Source organism: Struthio camelus, chromosome 4, assembly GCF_040807025.1.
Source record: "Struthio camelus isolate bStrCam1 chromosome 4, bStrCam1.hap1, whole genome shotgun sequence".
NCBI lineage: Eukaryota > Metazoa > Chordata > Aves > Struthioniformes > Struthionidae > Struthio > Struthio camelus.
This window is the reverse complement of record NC_090945.1, coordinates 42,878,739-42,897,391: the sequence shown is the minus strand read 5'-3', so window position 1 is coordinate 42,897,391 and position 18,653 is coordinate 42,878,739. Positions and strand designations below refer to the sequence as shown.

General features: G+C 38.0%; 1 protein-coding gene across 3 annotated transcripts in view; it reads left to right on the top strand.

The window, feature by feature from the left end:
• Positions 1-18,653, top strand: part of MARCHF1 (membrane associated ring-CH-type finger 1) — a 241,533-nt gene that overhangs the window by 204,980 nt on the left and 17,900 nt on the right. For all 3 annotated transcript variants that reach the window (XM_068942414.1, XM_068942413.1, XM_068942412.1), the window contains 3 exons: positions 893-972; positions 1,289-2,026; positions 13,899-14,079. In XM_068942414.1, the coding sequence (XP_068798515.1) occupies positions 893-972; positions 1,289-2,026; positions 13,899-14,079 (999 nt within the window). The remainder of the gene's footprint in view (positions 1-892; positions 973-1,288; positions 2,027-13,898; positions 14,080-18,653) is intronic.

The window sequence follows — 18,653 nt, the reverse complement described above, 5'->3', positions numbered from 1 at the left end:
ATACTAAGATACAATGCCCATATCAGCTAAAGGAAGGCTATAGTCATAAGAATGGTATTTATTGAGCCCTGTCCCCATAATAGTATACATATCTCCAGAGTGATCCTGAAGGATCAGGATCCCAGGGGCCTGGGTTTAAATTTGGATTTCATACAGCTATGCTGCCAGTAGATTGCGAGGCAGATTGAAATGGTTTGTGGCTAACACCATCAAAATATGTTTTCAGTAGAAGTATTGAGCAACTGACTTTGCAATTTACAACAACAAAACGAGGAGCAAAATGTCACGTACTAAACGTGTTTTATATTTCTCCTGCTGTTTGAGAATGTGATCAGCTCTGTAGAGCTACAGCCTGCACTTTAGGCTTCTCAGGCTCATCAATTTCATATTCTTTCAACTCTTCCAGATGATCTGATTGCCTGGAAAACCTTTTAAAACATACTTTAATTTTCTCAATGTTCTGTCAGCCCACTCCATGTAGGTTTGCTTTGTGCTCATCGTCACTCAGCATAATGTAAATGCACTTCACCTCATTGTGAAAAGAATCATCATAGTTTGTTTTGCATAATATAGAAACATCCTTTCCCATCAGACACTTGCAGTAGATCACAACCAAAGTGAAATCTCAAATGCTGAAAGCTGCTTCCTCAAACAATGACAAGAAGTAGTTGTGAGCAAATGAAAGCTGAAAACGTTCAGTCATATTTAGTTCCACAAATAGGTTTTGCTTTTGGTCAGGCTTCCTGTATTTTGTGAACTTGCATATGTTCAAGAGTACGCGATGAGCAGCAGCAACAGTTGTTTTAATTTTGTAATCATGTGGCAAAGCAGTAAAATATCTGCAATGTATTTCATGGACAAAGATTCCAAACTATCTAACTTATTTCAACAGGCAAGCAGTCCTACAACAGGAACAGCTCCCAGGAGTCAGTCACGATTGTCTGTCTGCCCTTCCACTCAGGACATTTGTAGGTATGTGCTTGAGAAAAGTATACTTTAATCTGGCTGATATTCGCTAGTTGTTGTCTTTACTAAATAATATGTAGCTCTTGCTTCTGCTTAGCACTATTCATAATTTACGCAAATTTTATTTTTGTTTTGATCTCTATTATGGTTCTAGTTTGGCTTTTCAGTCTTGTTTTTCTGTTAAATTTCATATTCTCATTTTCATCCTTTTTTTTTTGTGCGCGCTCGCTCTCTCTCTCTCTCTCTCTCTCTCTCTCTCTCTTTCTCTTTCCACACACCCTTACCATTTCCATGCCTTACTTTTGCTTACTGCTTTGTCTAGATCTACTACATTGCATGATTTGTCAGAAGATGAGCTTGAACATACAACCCCTGTCATGGTGCTGACCCCTTCTAGTAGGGAGTCTGGTAAGAAACAAGTAAAACGAAGGTTTAGGCGGAAAAAAGAGACTGGAGACAATGGTGAGCATACAGAAAAGCAAAGAAAGGGGAAGGACTGTAAATTGCATCCTGAGGCTGCGAGATCCAGCTGGATTGCATCTGATTCATCATCATCTTCGGATGAGAGTCAGTGGGCTCAGGTTAGGAGGAGAGCAAGAGAAAAGGTCAAAATGCCCAGGAGAGGGAGAAGGAATAGATCATGCAGTAACCAGGATGGGTCCTCAAAAAATAATGCTGTTGAACTTGTCACCCTGGGGACAATGGGGAAAAAGAAGCAAGAGGTATCTGATCCTGAGAATCCTACTTTAAATCACCGCAGAAGAAGGGTTCCAAGGTTTAAGGAATCTCAATCTTCAGCATCATCTCAGGAAGCGAGGATTTCCTCAAGAAAATGTGGAAAAAGCAAAGGGAAAAGCTACTACAGAGATCGGCAGTCTGCATCTTGCCTTAGACACAGTAAAGATATGAAGGACTGCTTTGCAGAGGGAGGCTCTGGCAGCGACGCTCTGGCAGTCCCAGATAACGGAGCACCTACTGGGGCAGAGCCCGGTGTGGCTGATGCTGTTCACAAGTCTCCAGTGTTGTGTGATGACTGGTCTGATGATTTAGAAGTATGCAGGTTAGTCTAATGAGAAAGATTTAACGTTCTTGATAGGGATTTCTTATCACCATCGGCTAAGTGCCCTTCTCTTGACTGCTTTCTGTCACTGCCTCTCTGTAATAAACTGCTAGACAGGCCATAGGAAATAACCCAAAATATTTTCTACAGAAGGCTTATGATATCTCCATCTGAAGATATATTTCTGTTATTTAAAACTAGTAGTCTTGGAAGGGAACTGAGTGATTTTTTTTTTTTGCTAGATTTTTCTTCATGAAGGCAGATACACTGTGCGCTCTGGCAGAGTACTGGAGTGTTTTAAATCGCCAACCAGAGCCAGAGAATGAGGCAGGAGGCCGGATAGCTAATGGGATATGGAGTTTTTCACTCTTAGGTGGTCAGTTCAAATCTAGCTTTGTTCTCTCTTTGTCATTCGTTATTGATTTACATTAAGTAAATTTATGATCTTGATTCAATGTCTTCTAGGGTTGCCATTACCACAGCAATCTGAGGGATGGTCTCTGCAAAACACTCTTTCCAGTCAAGCATAAATTGTACAGAACTGTGCACTGCTGTACTACATGAATATGTAGAAGCTGTAAGTCTGATACCCATCACAAGGATGGTAATGATACAAAAGGGAGTTTTGGCAGAATAAGTATTAAAGAAGTTTTGAGAAGGAAAAAGTAACTCTCCAGCCTAGGAGAGCTCTGGCCTCTGGCAGTCTGAGGTCTTTGTGTTGAAGCATGTAATCGAAAGGTGAGCTTTTTCTCCTGAAAATGAGGGCAACGTTGGCACTTCTGCGCTAATATGTGAATTTAATGTAGAAAACTGAGTGGGTTTGAGTCACTTGATTTAGTGATATCTTGAAAACGCACCATCCAGTAAGTTTAACAGAACTGAAACAAGTATTTCTTTTTTTAAAAGCTGGTGTGCCAGAATTGACTGTCATCTACCAAGTGTAAATGACGATCAGGCTTAGTTTCTTGATACGGTCACGGAGAACTTCTCACTTTTCTTTGCTGGGAAGAAATTTGCATGGAAGTGTAAACAGAGGCAGAATGAGGAAGTTCACTATACTGCAGCACAGTTTCGCAGTATGCTTCAGCCTAGTAACACTACAAAAATCCTAACTTTAAAAACAAAAAGATAATGTGCAGGCATTGTGTTTTTTCATAGCAGGAGATATAAGACATTGCTAAGACTGTACACTCCGTGTAACACCTATCAAACAAGAATGGCCATTTCAGTTATCTGCCCGCTGTCTGTCATCGCAATTTAAAATTCTTCAGAGCAAGGCTCACCTTTGTTTGTAGATCAGCCTAAACAGTAAGGCCACGTCAGGCTTGGGACCCCTGCGTCTTACAGAAATGCAAAGAAACAGCAGTAATGGTAACTATGTTTTATATTTTTTGTAGCACTTGAAGTACATTGTACAATGCAGAGATGTGCAGAGGTAACTAAACCTGATCTTCAGAGTTGTCTTAAATTTCTGAGCCACCAAACCTACGTATATACATTGAATATTCAATGTCGTAGGCACAGTGCATATAATAGGGCCACTTAATTATTATTAACGGAATATAAGCCACTCAAAAAATGAAGTAAGTTATTTCAGTATGGGACTTAGTGGTACCAGGTTAAAAAAGACATTAAAGTCAAAGCTTTGTAACTGTCTCATGTAGGTTAATCCTAACTGCTGCCCACTTCCCAAACTTAGTGGAAAGTGAACTCCAGTCTTTTCTCTGTCTTCTCAATTTTACTATGATTGTTTGCAAGACTTGGAGCTTGATTGAGGATAAAATTTTTGGACTTACATACAAACTTTTCAGCTAGGCTCCTGTTTAGAAGAGGAAAATTGATGACTTCGATAGGGATGTGTCCCTAGGCTTACTCTCAGTGGAGATGCTCTATGAACGACTAGAGTTAAACTCAATGTAGTTGCTCGTTTGGCCTGTTGTGCAAAATTTGTCGAGAGTCATAACTGCACTTTTCTTCCTTTTCAGAGATAATGCTATATTTCTTGCTGTCATTGCTAGGTGTAGGATAGCTGATGATAACACATCTAGGAAAACTTAAAAAGATGAAAAGCATGTTAATTTTTCATAGCTGATGAGTTATCTTACTTAATCAGTTTGCAGACAGTTGAACAAGAAGGAAGAGATGTCTTAGTAGTATTAGTACTACCAGTTCAATATAGACTGTAGTTGCTGTTGGTCAGGATAGGTCCATGCATTTAATTAGCACGTGATCTGTAGCGTTTTTTTCTTCAAATTCAGAATCTTGCTCCTTCTGAAAAAAAGCCTAATTTAATTTCAACAAAGGTGTGCACACATACAGCAACCATTTTTCTTCATGAAAAATCTCACTTTTTCTGCGATATGTTTGTTCCAACACTGGAGTTAACATAGTAGATGGAAATTTTGTTTTCTTCAAGAACTGTTTCTTCAAACTTTTCATCATAGGTAGTGGTTTCTTCTGGTGGATGTCACAAAACAGGCTGAGATGAATGGGTATCACCTAGATGGGATTGTGTGGAGAAAGCGGAGGAACTGAGATGTAGAACCTCTCCTGGTGCCAGTTCTTTTATCTTTAAGTGTGTTTAGGTAGGCAGTTTTTGTGCTTTACTTCTTCATGAAATACTGGTAGTGGAATGCATTTATAGATACACATAAGGCTATAAGCTGTTTCCTCTACATGCATTTAGCTGCATGGATTGGAAAAGAAGAGGTCACATCCTGTTCTAATACAAGCACGTTACACTGAATATATACTTCATCTAGTCTGACACAGGCCTCTTGGATCACTTCAAGTGAGACGTTTCCCCTCTTTTGTCCTTCTAAAATGATGAAACAGTGGTATGACATTTATCATCGTCTACTGCCTTTACAAGCTCTTCCTTGAAGCTCTTCCTTTTCCCTGGAGTCTACTAGAAGGCAAGTTTTCTGCTCCTGTAACTATGGACAACTGCCTAAGTTCTGACAATGCTGAGTTGTTATGGCACCTAAACTTTTTTGAGATTCACAAAGTAGGCTTTCTAAATCATACAGTTGGATCCCCCTTTCCCTAAGCTGCTTTATATCTGAGATTTTCCTCTCATATACTTTATTCTGCAGCTTGCCATGTCACTGGGTCCTTGAGGAACAACCTCAGAAATATCTTTCTCTGGTCTGCACCGCAGTAGTCTCCCTGAAGGGAAAAGTTAAGTCATTCCATGAAATGAATGGATTTTGAGAATTTAGTTCCATGTTTTTTTGCTTAAGGAAGAAAAAAAGTGTTAGTTGATATTACCACTAATGGCTAGTATATCATAAGTGCCTCATGTATTGACTCTGAATTAATGCTATGGTCTTATAGGACAATTGAAATATACTTTCTGTTTGACTAGTTATGGTTTTGGTCTAAAATATTTTTGTAGCGCTGATCCAGTCATTTCAACAATAACACTGAACTGTAATTAGTTGAAGTGGAATTCATTACAGTGAAAGAAACCACTTGCATTTAAATAAGACAGAGTTTCTCACGGTGATAAAATGCATATCAGAAGTATAATTTTGTTTTTTTCTGAACTCCATGAATGGATCTTTATATAGTCAGGTAAATGAAGACCCTTGTTTGAGAAGTAAATAGAAGAGTGGGGTATGTCAGAATAATGGGAGAAAAATGGGGAGAGGTTAAGAATGTAACCCTCATTTGAAATATGCATACTGAAACTGTAGAGTTGTATCCAGTATATAAACTGCAGTGCAAAATATGTAGACCTGAAACACCATCCAGAGCCCTCCAAAACCACTAAGAACAGCAGAGTGCTGAACTGCCAGGCTGTATAGTGTCAGGCTGAACATTGTTTTTAACCTGCTCCTCCCTGGGCTGTGAATGCCTTACTCGGGGTCTTGAGATGATATGTCCTTTCATGAGGTGCCAGAACTCTGCCTGAGTTTTCCTGAATGTTGGCTCCTCACCCCTTCCTTTTAAAGAACTGTGATTGCAGCTTACTTTCCTGTATAAAGCCTTCTTTTTACAAAGTGACTTGTTTGATAGTGTCTCTCTTCTCCTGCAGATTGATGGTCTAGTGGTTCACCACTCTTTGAAGCAGTATGACAACTTGCTTAATTCTCTTCTGTGCCTGCCAGTTCAAAGTCCTATCTGTCACCTCTTTAGCCGTCTGGTTTTGCAGTCTCTTTTGGAAGCTATCCATGATTTGGAAGGATACAAGACAACCTAGAAGAAGGCAGACATGTCTGCTGTGGTTAGGGTCACTTGCTGGGGAGAAGTGACACCTCGGTTCTGGTTCTGTCTCTCCAAAGCTGTTATTATTTTATCTAACATCTGCTTAATGCAAATAGGTGAAATGGCAGCACTTTTCTGCTCGAAAGTTTGGGTGAGAGGAAGTGTTTAGCTTTAAGGGTCCCATTATTAAACACTTAAAGCTTGCTTATATTCTCTAGGGAGTTTAGTTATTTAAAGCTTTGACTTTCACTAGAAGGGTGAGAAGAAATCTAAATTCATTTTTTAAAAGTTGCCGTCATTAGTTCTTTAATCTTGTGTTTGATGCAGTAAGTCTTGTCTGATGCCTATTTTGAGTAGCACTGACACTACATCTTGGGCAGGAACTACTCATAACTCTTTACATGGTTAGACATCCTATTTATCACCTGTAATGGAAGAGTAATAGAAGGACAAGAAATACGGACGAAATAAATGATTTAGTGTGGTTTTGTTAATACAGTTTGTTCTTGGGTCTCTTATAAAATCTGATCACGTTTACAGAAATCAAGAGAGCTTTGCCCAGACTGTTACAAAATTATACTGGTGTGGTGCAACATTTTGAAAATGTGTTTTTCTCTAGTTAGATAAAGGCAGCTGACTGTATAGCATAATGGAAGGGCAGGAGTGACAGGGAAGAGGTATACAAATTGATTACATTCAGTATGCAGAATTAATGTGCTTCATTCACACTGTGTTTAAATGGAGAGGAAGACTAATTTGTCATTTAGATTATTTTATGATTTAACAGTAGAAAAAATTGAAACAAGATCAAGAAAACAAGCCTGCAAAATAGAAGCAAGAGAAACATAGCATGCTGAACATGTTCAGCAAATTTAACTGTTTTTCTCCAGTGACTTATGCAGTAGCAGAGTTTGATTTTTTTTTTTTTTAAATGAATGAGTTTATTATTTGCTGTGAGTTTTTCATAAACTGTTTGCTCTTAACTTTAGGTTCTATCTATCTGTAGCTCCTACCAGACCACTATAAAAATTGGCAGAAAGGGAGAATGTCCTTTTTTGGACTAGAGAACAGTTTTCTGTAGATTATCAGACAGTAACCCAAAGCAGTTTGTGGATCCTCTTAAAAACTTGCGGTATTGTTTCCTTTTGGTTCCCTTAAAGTAACCTAGAGTCTCACTGTAATTTATGCTCACTGTTAATCATTTTCAAAGCCAAAATCAGAGCGAGGCGCTCCCTTGATGCAAGATTCTTCAGCTATGCCCTAAGTAAGCTCCCTTTAATAACAGCGGGATGTAGCAATGGGATGTACCCAGTGAACATTTGTGAAAGGGGTAAGGATTTGTCTTGGAATAGTCGTTGTGAGTCCAGATTTGCTTTCCAATAACAGGCAAGATTTTGCCTGCCTGTTCAGTACTTTCTCATTAAAAATAATAATTTTTGGAATCGGTATTATCTTCCTTGAGCATATTCATACAGGGAAAATGTTTTCCCCTTTTATTAGTCAGATCTGTTAAAAGTTTGAAAGCATTTCTATTCTACTGGTGTACTTCCATCCCCAAGAAAATGAGAGTACGGGTATTGGGCATCAGCTGTAGCTTATTGTTGTGCCCCAGTCACAGTGTGTAGAAAGTGTCAGTAAGCACGCAACAATCACAAAACAGTAGCTCCTCCTAATTTTTTCAGCAAAGGGGTCTCCATAGGTGCTGTAGTTCAGATAAGGAGCCTACTTTGAAGCAAATCTCCTGCCCGCCCTTACTTTTACCATGTTCTGATCCTCCCTCGTTGAGGATTTTTCTCAGGGTGCTCAAACTGTATCTCTTCAAGTAAAACTAAAGCGAAAGATTTACTCAGGACCCAACTTCAAATCATCATTGTCTACAGAACCAGTTCAGTGAGTAGGCTTTGGGCTAGTCCAGAGCAACCTCAAGCAAAATGCACATGATGTAGATACCGGGTTTTTAACTGTTTTTCTCAACAGATTTGCTGCACTTGCACTTTAGTACTTGTTAATGTAGACACAGGTGTATAGGACCCAGAAATATTAGAGAACAATAAAGTGTTTGTACACACCATGTCGTTTATAACCATTAAACATCAACATTCATCATCACTGGCAGCATGCCCATACCCCCATATTCTCCAACGCTCTTCCTCTTGTATCCTTGAAAGTCTCAGAGGCATTCCTTTGGGGTGTGCAGGTGTTAATGAAGATAAAATTTAGCCTGGTGCGTTTGTAAGAAAGCATCGGAACTATCTCCACTACCTTGCTGTAACTAAGGCCTTTGTCCATAAGTAATGGCCAAAAATCCTGGAAAATTGTATTAGGTACTTTATGTCTTTTTAGGTAGGTGCCAAATTTACACCACTTCTCTAATACAAAATCCACTGAAGGGTTTCTGATTATGCCAAATAACTGCAAACTCTTACTGCAAATGTCCAGATTCTTATGTAGCTGGAGGCGCAAGGATGGACGTGCTGATTCATTCATATCCTTAATCAGCTTTCTTTGACAAATAGTCATCTCTGGAAATCAGCTGTACAGATAATCTCATAGACAAGCGCGCACCAGCTGCATAAGGACAGGACACTAAATTTCATGATGCTCACAAGACTTGTGAAATAAGTGCATTTTGTACTTCACTACAGCATCACAGAAATTGGCCTGTTTACTTAATTGCTGAAGAGTAAAGTGGATTGTGAAAGGCAGGTTAGGATAACTGCTATTCTGCTAATGAGGGTAGAGATTGGCAGCTATTCTCTTTAATGAGAGTAAAATTGTTAACCTTGCATGAGAAGAAGAAGAGCTACAAACCTGTTGCAGTCTGTCTGTTTCATTTCTAATAAGTAGCTCAGGTGGTGGCAAACTACTTCAGGTTACCTAGTGTTTTCTAGGATCCTATTTTTGGTGGCTCTGATTTTGCCAAACGAAAGCACTGTAAGGAAAAATTGAAATTGTTCTATGTGAGCTTTTTGCTTAATACGTTTTAATTGTCCATTAAAAGGGAGATTATGCAAGAAACACTGGTTTGGCTATATAAAAAAAAATCTTAATTTGGTGAGATGTGAAGGGAGAGTGTGACAGTCATCTGGGATATCTCTTGCTGTTTTTAGGAAAATCAGCCTAAATTCAGTTAGCGTATGAATATTTACAAACCTATGTCTGCTCGTCTTGTTTTATATTTCCCCTCCTGCCTTTTAACCTTTACAATAAACAGGATCAGGGGAAACAAGGGAAAAATAATTTATAGTCATGGAATTGAAGACAGTTTGACAATACCAAATTCTGAAGATAGATCTAACTTTTGGGTGCTTTAGCAGCATCTCATAATTTTCATCTAACAAGAAATTTCTCATATATATTTTTGTGTGTGTATACACACACACACACACACATATGCACATATTTATATGTATATATGGTGTCAGCGTGCTCTTGAATGAGAGAGACAGTATACCTAAATTTCTAGCAAATTTACTTGCTCCTTTTGCATAGTCATTATGGTACAATGTTTAATATGTCACATAAAATTTCTTAATCAATCGCCACATTATCAGTCAAGTTTTCAGCATCACCCAGTTGTGCTCAAGGCAGAAAATTTTATGAACTTATATTCTAAACAAAAAGAAATACTGAGAAAGTTTATAATGTTGCCTTTTAGCAAACTTACTTAGCCTTTAATTTATATTTAGATCTCTAAAAAATCTTTAAAATTGTATGCTATCTTTCTGTTTGAGAATTGGGTTTTCTGTAGGGAACATGTAAAATAAATCTGCAACAGTTTTTGTTTAAATTATGCAAAATCTTTCACAAAGATTAATTTTTTTTCAGTTTCTCATTTTTTATCTTTTCCCCCGAAGTGTTTTGTCATTTTGCTAATTTATTGCATTATAAGTGATGAAGGATTTTTGTCAGATATATGCACAGCATTGGCATAAATTCCTCCATTTGGTAACTCTATGTGCTGAAGGTTGTAGAAACAATTCTGTGCTAGAGAAATATGTGACTGTGTAATAAAACGCTGTCATATAAAGTAGAAAAATAAGCATAACAATGACTGTGCATTTTTAGAGTATTATTTCATAAAATTTCATAGTGAGCTTCTTTAAACAAAAAAATACCTATTCTGTAATCTCTGTGTGGAGATTTATGTCTACACACACACACACACACACACAAAATATGTATATCTGACTCAGCAGATGGTCTAATACCTTATATATTCTCTGTTGCCTGGGGTACACATGATTCATAGAGCAAAAACTCTTTTGAAGCTTGGCCTAAGCTCAGTCATGGTGCTTATCTTTTCCCCTAGGCACAATCAAGGTCCTGTTCATATGCAGGGATCTTTAAAACAGTGAACTGGCAAAATTACAAAATATTTTTCTGCATGCTCAATCCATGTTTTTAAAAGGATTCTATCTCATCTAAATAACTGGTTTCCTTCTCTCCCCTCCATTTCCAGAGAGTCAAAAGTATTGCACTCTAATGAAGACCATTTTTCTGCTGGAGGACTAGAAAGTTGAGAGAAGCTGAGTACATAACTTCTCTAAGTGTGTTTGAGCAGCTGAAACTGCAGCTGTTAACTGTGATCGGGGCTCTACTAGAATTTGTAAATAAATCCGTATAAGTTTAGCAATTTTTTGTTTGTTTTACAGTGAAGAGTGATTTTTTTTTATTCAACTCATTTCAAAAGTAGATGAAATTTTTCTGAAAATTTTACTGTCAGGATGAAATCAATCCTGTAAAATGTCATACTGATGGATGAAACTTTTGAACAGTTGTGATCATCTGAAAACAGGAGACTGGAATGAAGTACTCTGCTGTCCATGTAGTTTAGATATAGTGCGGATAAGTCCGTGCTTTCTATTCCTACCTCGGTTCTGTTTGCACAACACATTTTTCAAAAACATTGTTTGCACTTTACTTTCTGTAATTCATGATAACGACTACATATATGATAGATCAGTCCAGCAGAGGGCAAAGACGGACAAAATTCTGGTTCAGTGCTCACGGCTAAGCAAGATACTAGAAGTTATCTGTCTCAAATCCTTAAAAGACATTAAGCCGTTAGCCGACAGTCTCTTTCAGTGGATATTAGGCACCCAAATATCTTTAAAGACTGTGATTCTGCATTTAGGTAGCACCAGTTTCTTCTAAGCTAAACAAATTATAAGCTCAAATGCTAATGAAAGCCATGCCTATAGTCATCTGGTCCAGATTTTAATTTCTTTTCAAGTTTGGTTTTATGCTCGTTACATACTTCATGGTTAGAAAGCTAGAGAGGTCATTAGATTATTTAGTTGGAGCTTTCATAGAACGTAGGTTCTTAATGTCATCCTGTTATTTATATGTTGAGCTTGTATCTTCCCTATACCAAAAGCACAAATGGAATGTATAATTCATAGTGGTTTTTTGCAGAAGTATTTCTACTGGAGAATACTTTTATTCCTTTCAAATTTGCAATGTCATTTTATTTGAAGATCCCAATGGAGTCTTAGGCTTGTGTTATAGCTCTTAAAATAATGTAAAACAATTCTGACAGTGGTAAAAAGAAGACTCTTGGGTACCTAGCTTAGTTGTCTAATTTCTAAATAGCTTAAATGCTAAAGCCTGTGAAATAAATTACATATAGCTCAGATGAAAATGAACAAAGACTACTAGTTTTCCTGTGGGAAACAGTTTTAATTCAAAAAGAAAATGATAATTTTTTTGTAACTCTTGGCTAGGAATGTATTTGTTGGAAGAAGAGCTATTTATTCAGTGTTTTGAAAATGTAGTTTACTTAAGGGTCAGTAAGAAGTCAGCATACAGCAACTTTCTGTAAACGAACAGAAAGGCCACTGATTTAGCTCGCTGGGTTAGTAAAGGAAAGAATGTGAACCGAGTTCTTGCAAAATCCGGATTTGTCATAAAAAATGTATTTGTCCAAGATATAAGTTGTGCGGATTTCCTCCTCCCTCCCTGCCCCCTCCTCTGCCATGGGGTCAAAAAGGCTGGTTAGTCCGGAGGCATCACTGAAGATACTGAAAACTTGGCTTTCATGCCAAGGTTTCAAGGCTTCCCGAGCTTCATTTTTTGCTGGCTTTTTTCCTCCGGCTATGTATCTGGCAAAGCAGCTTTGTTCTGCTTTCCCAATATTGTAGTTTCGCTTTTTCATGGCTCTACGTTATAACATGGGAGACTAGTTAAGCTACTGGTTTTGGTCCATATTTTTCATTCAGACTTTCAAATTTCCTGCTTCTCCTGCTCCTGCTTGTAGACTAGGCAGCATCTGTACTGTGCTATAGCCAACCATTTACAGGGTGTCTCTGCTAGGCCGCCTTGAGACTTGTCAGGTCCTCCCCTGCTATGAAGAACGTCACAAGTCTTCCTTAACTGGGCTGGCAGCCAAACCCTACCTCGTGGCAGGGCCATCCCCAGCCCTTTTTACTGCCCCAGGAGCTGTGGAGCCACAGTTGTCTGCATAAAGGGAGAGTTATTCCTTCGACTTGTCCAGACCCTTCTGCAAGCCCCTATGTGAGCCTGTCCTCCCGAAGTGCTGAGCTTCCAAGCTGTAAGTTTCATTTGCTTGACAGCAAGCATCCGTGCCATTGTTATTACTTCTCTGTTTTGAAGTGGCATGTCTCACGCTTCAGCTTTTTTTCCCCTTTGCTTGCTGATTTGACTCTTAGACGATTAATTAAGGGCTGGGTTTTTGTTGTGTTTCTTTCTAGGGTGGCGGTGGGAGGGGGTTTCTCTTCATTGAGGTGAGCCTTCCTTCACTCACTTCAGCTGTCTGGGTAAGCGCTCTGCTTGCCACAGAACGCCTCCCAGGGAAGCGGTCCTTGGTTTCGACGACTGCTTTCCCAGTGTGCTCCGGAGCTTGTCTGGAACCGAGGAAGATCACCAAGACATTTGGACACAGGTCACAGAAAAAGCCATCACCTTACGGTATTAGGGCACTGATGATTTTAAGCAAAACTGCAAAACCACAATATGAAAAGCTCCATATCCCATTACAAGGCAACAACTGCTCTGGGACCAACTTCTCTTTTAGGGTCTGCTTACAGCTGTAGTTTTTGTCTTCCCAGATGACGCAGCTATCTGCTTCAAAGGGACAGTGAAGACTGAAAAAGAGGAAAGACCATGACTTTTTAACTCCTGCCTCTTAAGAAGCGTGTGCATGTGTGTGTTAGCTATGTTAAACACTTTATTCTAGATTACTCAAATCTGTTCCCTTGTCCTTTTAACCATATAACTCCAAAGAGGTACCTTAGGAGGGTTTTGTACTTTTCATACTGGATATTTTCAGTTTGGGGTTACATTCTGCTAACTTTTGAGTATTTTATCGAAATTACTTACAGACCAAGAACTACTCAACCCTAATTACATGGAAGAGCACAGATCTGTCTTAAATATTTAGCCATGCATAAAAGGGTAAACCAGTATTATTTCTATCCATTCACCTTCAGACTGCATAGCAAATTGAAAGAGAAATAACTAACTGAAGAGAAATTACGAAGGGGCAGAAAGGAACAAGGAGTATGTTCCTGCGCCTTAATCTAAATACTTTGACTCTTATGAATATCAAATCTGAAAATGAAAAAGCCGTGTAAGTAAACCAGAGCCTTTGCATTGCTCCTTGGAAAGTTCCCTCACTAGCTATTGCTGTCCTTCCCGTCAGGATCTGTCACTGTGAGGGAGATGATGAAAGTCCCCTCATCACACCGTGTCGCTGCACAGGGACCCTACGCTTTGTTCACCAGGCCTGCCTGCACCAGTGGATTAAGAGCTCAGACACACGCTGTTGTGAACTCTGCAAGTACGACTTTATAATGGAGACCAAACTCAAACCTCTTCGGAAGGTATGGTACTATTGAATTTAGTTATACTAAAGTGTCAAATGGATGGAATGGCTGCACAAAGCACTGGCGTAGTTAAAGAAACATTTACATACCCAAAGCGGCTTTTTGTTTGCTATTGTTATATCAGTCCCAGTTATTTTCTACGTTTTAAGTTAATTGCTTTACAGCAGCAGAGGATTTGGACCACAGACTCTTCTTTCAGCATACATGCAATATAATTGCAGAAATAACAGTTTTTTCCTATTTAGAATTTTTCTCCTTCTTGCTAGTGGTTGATTCACTTATGTTTAAGCCAGATGGAAATCTTACATTTCGCTCCTGAATAACACAGGCCAGTTCACACAGCAGCTCTTACCTTGAGCCCATAGCTTCCGGCTGAGATGTGGAGATGGCAACTCTGAAGTAACACAATCAATTTAGCTGCATCTTTTCAAACTGTGACACTGGTGGGCAAATTAATCACTCATATATCAAGGTAAGTTAAGGGACTCTAAACTGCAGGGTGACTTAGCATCCTGAAAGTCAAATATATATTATTTGTGTTCAGCTATTTTCCAGAATAAATCAATTTAATGATACATGGATTGTCAGGAAAGGGAAGATGAAGAGTCTGTTAAACATGTGGGTTTTGTTTTCTTCGGAGTGAATAATTTCTTCTGTAATTTTTCTCTAAAAAAATCCTCTCATCCTGTTCAGATTTTGTTGCATCTTTTGAGTCAATTTAGAACGTGGCAAGTTTGGATTAAAATAAATTTCAATATGAGATCTCTTAAAAACCACGTTGAAATTATCAACTTATAAATAGTATATTTATTTCCTATGCGCATGCAGTAAGTTGTGTTTTGGTGGCAGAAGGCATTTTGTTTTTGTCAGCCTTGCACAGGTAGCAGCTCAGAGAAAGGAGAGCAAATGGCACTCCTTTTCATTTCTCATCCAGAGAAATTGTCCAGTAAGTCCCTGGTGATAAACCACTGTTGAAGAGAGAATTGAGATTGATTTGACATGCAAAGCCTATGACAGGAAGGGACACAGTTCTCAGGTCCTAGGTAGATCCTGCCAGATCGGCAACTGAAATAGAAGTAAATAAAAAATTGATGACTAAAAACTTAATTATATTGACTCTATTTTTAATAATTGCAGATAAATTTTAAATAATGTGCCAGGAAGGAGATAACTGTATAAAAACCTCCTGTCTGTAGCATATCTTTTGATTTTTTTTTTTGTATACGCGTTTCTGTTTTCAACACAAATTGCCTTAGCCTTCCACCTAACAAATACACTTGCAAGAACCATTTTCCCCAAGAGAATACACAGTTATCAGTAGTTAAACAGAAGAGTTATCCTGACTGCGTTAGATTATAGATTGTCTTTAAAAACATAGAAATAAAATTTATAGCATGCAAAGGGAAAAGGAATGAAAAATAGCAGCAGTAGTTACTTTTACTTGTCCCCTCCTCCCCCTTTTTTGAAAGAAATTAATGCAATATTGGCTGATTTAGAGTTGTAATGTAATTCTTGCAAGAAAGTTGTTCATTTCTTCACTGAATGATTAATACCTTATGAATTTGTTCAGCCACCTCTCATCTCATTGGTTCTCAGGTAGGATTTTGATTTCAGACACACCAAGGACGAGCCTTTTCTTTCAGAGAGGATATATTAGTTTCTATTCAAAGTTTTAGATTCTGCTCAAAGCTACCCAAATGTAGCTTATCTCTCACTAAAGTGACAGTAAAATGCTGACTGCATTCTCCCCTTCAGATGCATTGCTAACAAATATTTGTCTGCATAAAATGGGCCCAGCATCTAATTACAGATCCTGTCTTATAATTTGCACCCGTGTCAGAAACCAAAATTTGGAAACATTTTTTAAAATAAAGTTAAGAATCTCTTAAAATCAGGTATCTTATTTGCACTTACAGCTTTCAACTATGGCATCCTTCATGCTTTATGTTAAACTAAATGTGTCATCTCTACCACGTGTATGCATTATCATCTTCTTTTATTACAAATGTATGGAAGACTATCCTGGTAGGCGAAGCTGATTTGTAAACGAAGCCTTTTGAGAGCTGTTGCAAAGACAAGGTAAGGGAGGAAAGAAGGATCGTAAAGAGACCAGGCATGTAAGTACAGCTGTTTGGTAACTTTCCAACAAAACAGCTTTTATGAAAAGCATTAAAAGTGCTAGTTTGTTAAAACCTACAAATTTTGCAAAAACAGAAAGTTCCAATGGATCACTGTCAGTTGTCTTACTGGTTCTTTATGCAAGTTTTTACAGAGCCTGGAAGTCTGAAATCTCAGCTCTGGGGCATTCCCTAAGAGTTCAGGTTTTCTGAAGACTGCATAAAGAGTGGTTGCCAGAGACCGAAGTGCTGCAGGCCTGGGCAGCTCATAAAGCTGAAGTGCTCTACTATCCTTTCCCCTTGTTGCAGGATCTGAAAATCACTGCAGTCACTCTAGGATTTTCAGACTTAATTGAGGGTCTTAGGTTTGGTAATGCTCGGCTCTGTGCTAGACCCTGAGAGCCTTGACTGTCCAATCTAGCTCTGTAACAGTGAGTTAAAAATTCCTAAATCTCATAAGCAGGGAAGATGAGGAATTCTCTGGTCTTGGTGACAGGAACATTATGGGCAGCAGCAGGCAGCATCTGAAACTGATGCAGTTCTTGTCCACTTTTCATCTGCCTGCAACAGAAGATTGCAACAAAATTAGTACATTCCTGCAACAGGAAAGAATGTACTAATTTTAGTCATGAACTTTTGGCAGTTCTGAAAAACAGATTTAATTTCAGTGTTTCCTAAACAAAAGCCCACAGATTTATTTCCAACAAAAGCCTACATATTTAGTTCCATAAGAACTAGTGTTTTTTAATATAACCAGAAATTAATTTCCCTTACAATGAAAGTTTGGGGCCAGCTCCAACAAAAGATGCTGTATCCATGACCCTCAGACCTGGATTTGAAGTGGCATTCTACAAGTGAAAGGTCTCTCTTGACCAACTTTGATTTTTAATCTCTACCGTATTTATGATGCGAGATTGTGGAGTGTGGTTCTTGACTGTACTGCGTTTTATTATAATCAGTTTCATCGTAATACCTTTGGTAACATGCTAAATGCTGGTCTCCTGAAGGGGAAAATTACAGACCACGGAACTTGATTGCAGGTATCTCTACTCGTTTTTCCAGTATCACAAAAGCAGGATTTAACTATAAAACAACACTGTTTTAAATTGACTGGTGAATTATCTTTATGCATGCTTCAGCCTTTCATGCACCTTCAATATTTCCTAATTACTTCTATCAAAGTCTGGAGCTGTGTAACAAAATCATGCTTGGATTTTGTGTCCTACAGCTCATAGCACCATAATTGACAATGGGCAGCATACTAAGGTAACACGAATCAAGATACCTCTATTAAAAGCAATAGCCTCGTGTCAGTATGCACCGGTTACTTAATTTCAGAATCCCTGAAAGCACCAGACATCTGGTAAACCTTAATCATTTTAGTGAATCTTTGCACTGAAATAAGCTTTCTAAGTGATGGTCAACAGGCACTGCAAATGTTTTGTATATTTGAACAGGTTTAATTACTTGGCTAAATATGAATTTAGTGATTAAATATTAAGCGCTTCAGTTTGAAATATTGGATGTGTTGTCTAGTGTGTCTATTTTATTTCTCCGAGTCTCCGTTATGTCTGTTTATGCTTATAAAAGAAAATGGTTACATTTGTAGCTCTACCTTTCAGCATTTGCAATGCATAATGCAGAATTTCTTGTTTAGAAAGTGACAGTAAGTTTGTGTCAGTGTCCTGTTGAGCTCTAGCAGTAATAGCTTCACCCTGAGGAAAAGCAGTTCTTCTTTAAAAAGAACATAATCCTGATAAAGTGGCACCTGTATTTCATACCTCTTGAATCTGGTATTTGAAGCATGGAAGAAACAGGAACTGCATCAAAATATTGTGAGTATAAAATGGATGAAAGTGCTGAATTAAAAGGTGCTTGAAATAAAGAGATCTCTTCAAATGGAGATTTCTGCACTGTGTCTCACTGTACTTCAGATACTTTTCATATTGAAATTTTGCTGTCTTTTTAAGACTTCTGGTATCTTATAAGATATTTTCCTGTGATACGTTATCTCAAACAGATTATTCTGTGTTGTCAGATATGTCTGTTTTCTCTCCTGGTTTTGTTTTGCCCTCGAAATTATTTACAATTAATGTTTTATTTATAAGGCATAAGCAGTATTGTGCATTGTTACCATTTAGTTACTCTTATTAAGAATGAGCAAACCAACTTTTTATTTAGGGAAGCATTATGTACCAATTCAGACTTCTTTTTCTTTTTTCTTTTTCTTTTTTCTTTTTCTTTTTTCTTTTTCTTTTTTCTTTTTCTTTTTTCTTTTTCTTTTTTCTTTTTCTTTTTTCTTTTTCTTTTTTCTTTTTCTTTTTTCTTTTTCTTTTTTCTTTTTCTTTTTTCTTTTTCCTTTTCTCTTTTTCCTTTTCTCTTTTTCCTTTTCTCTTTTTCCTTTTCTCTTTTTCCTTTTCTCTTTTTCCTTTTCTCTTTTTCCTTTTCTCTTTT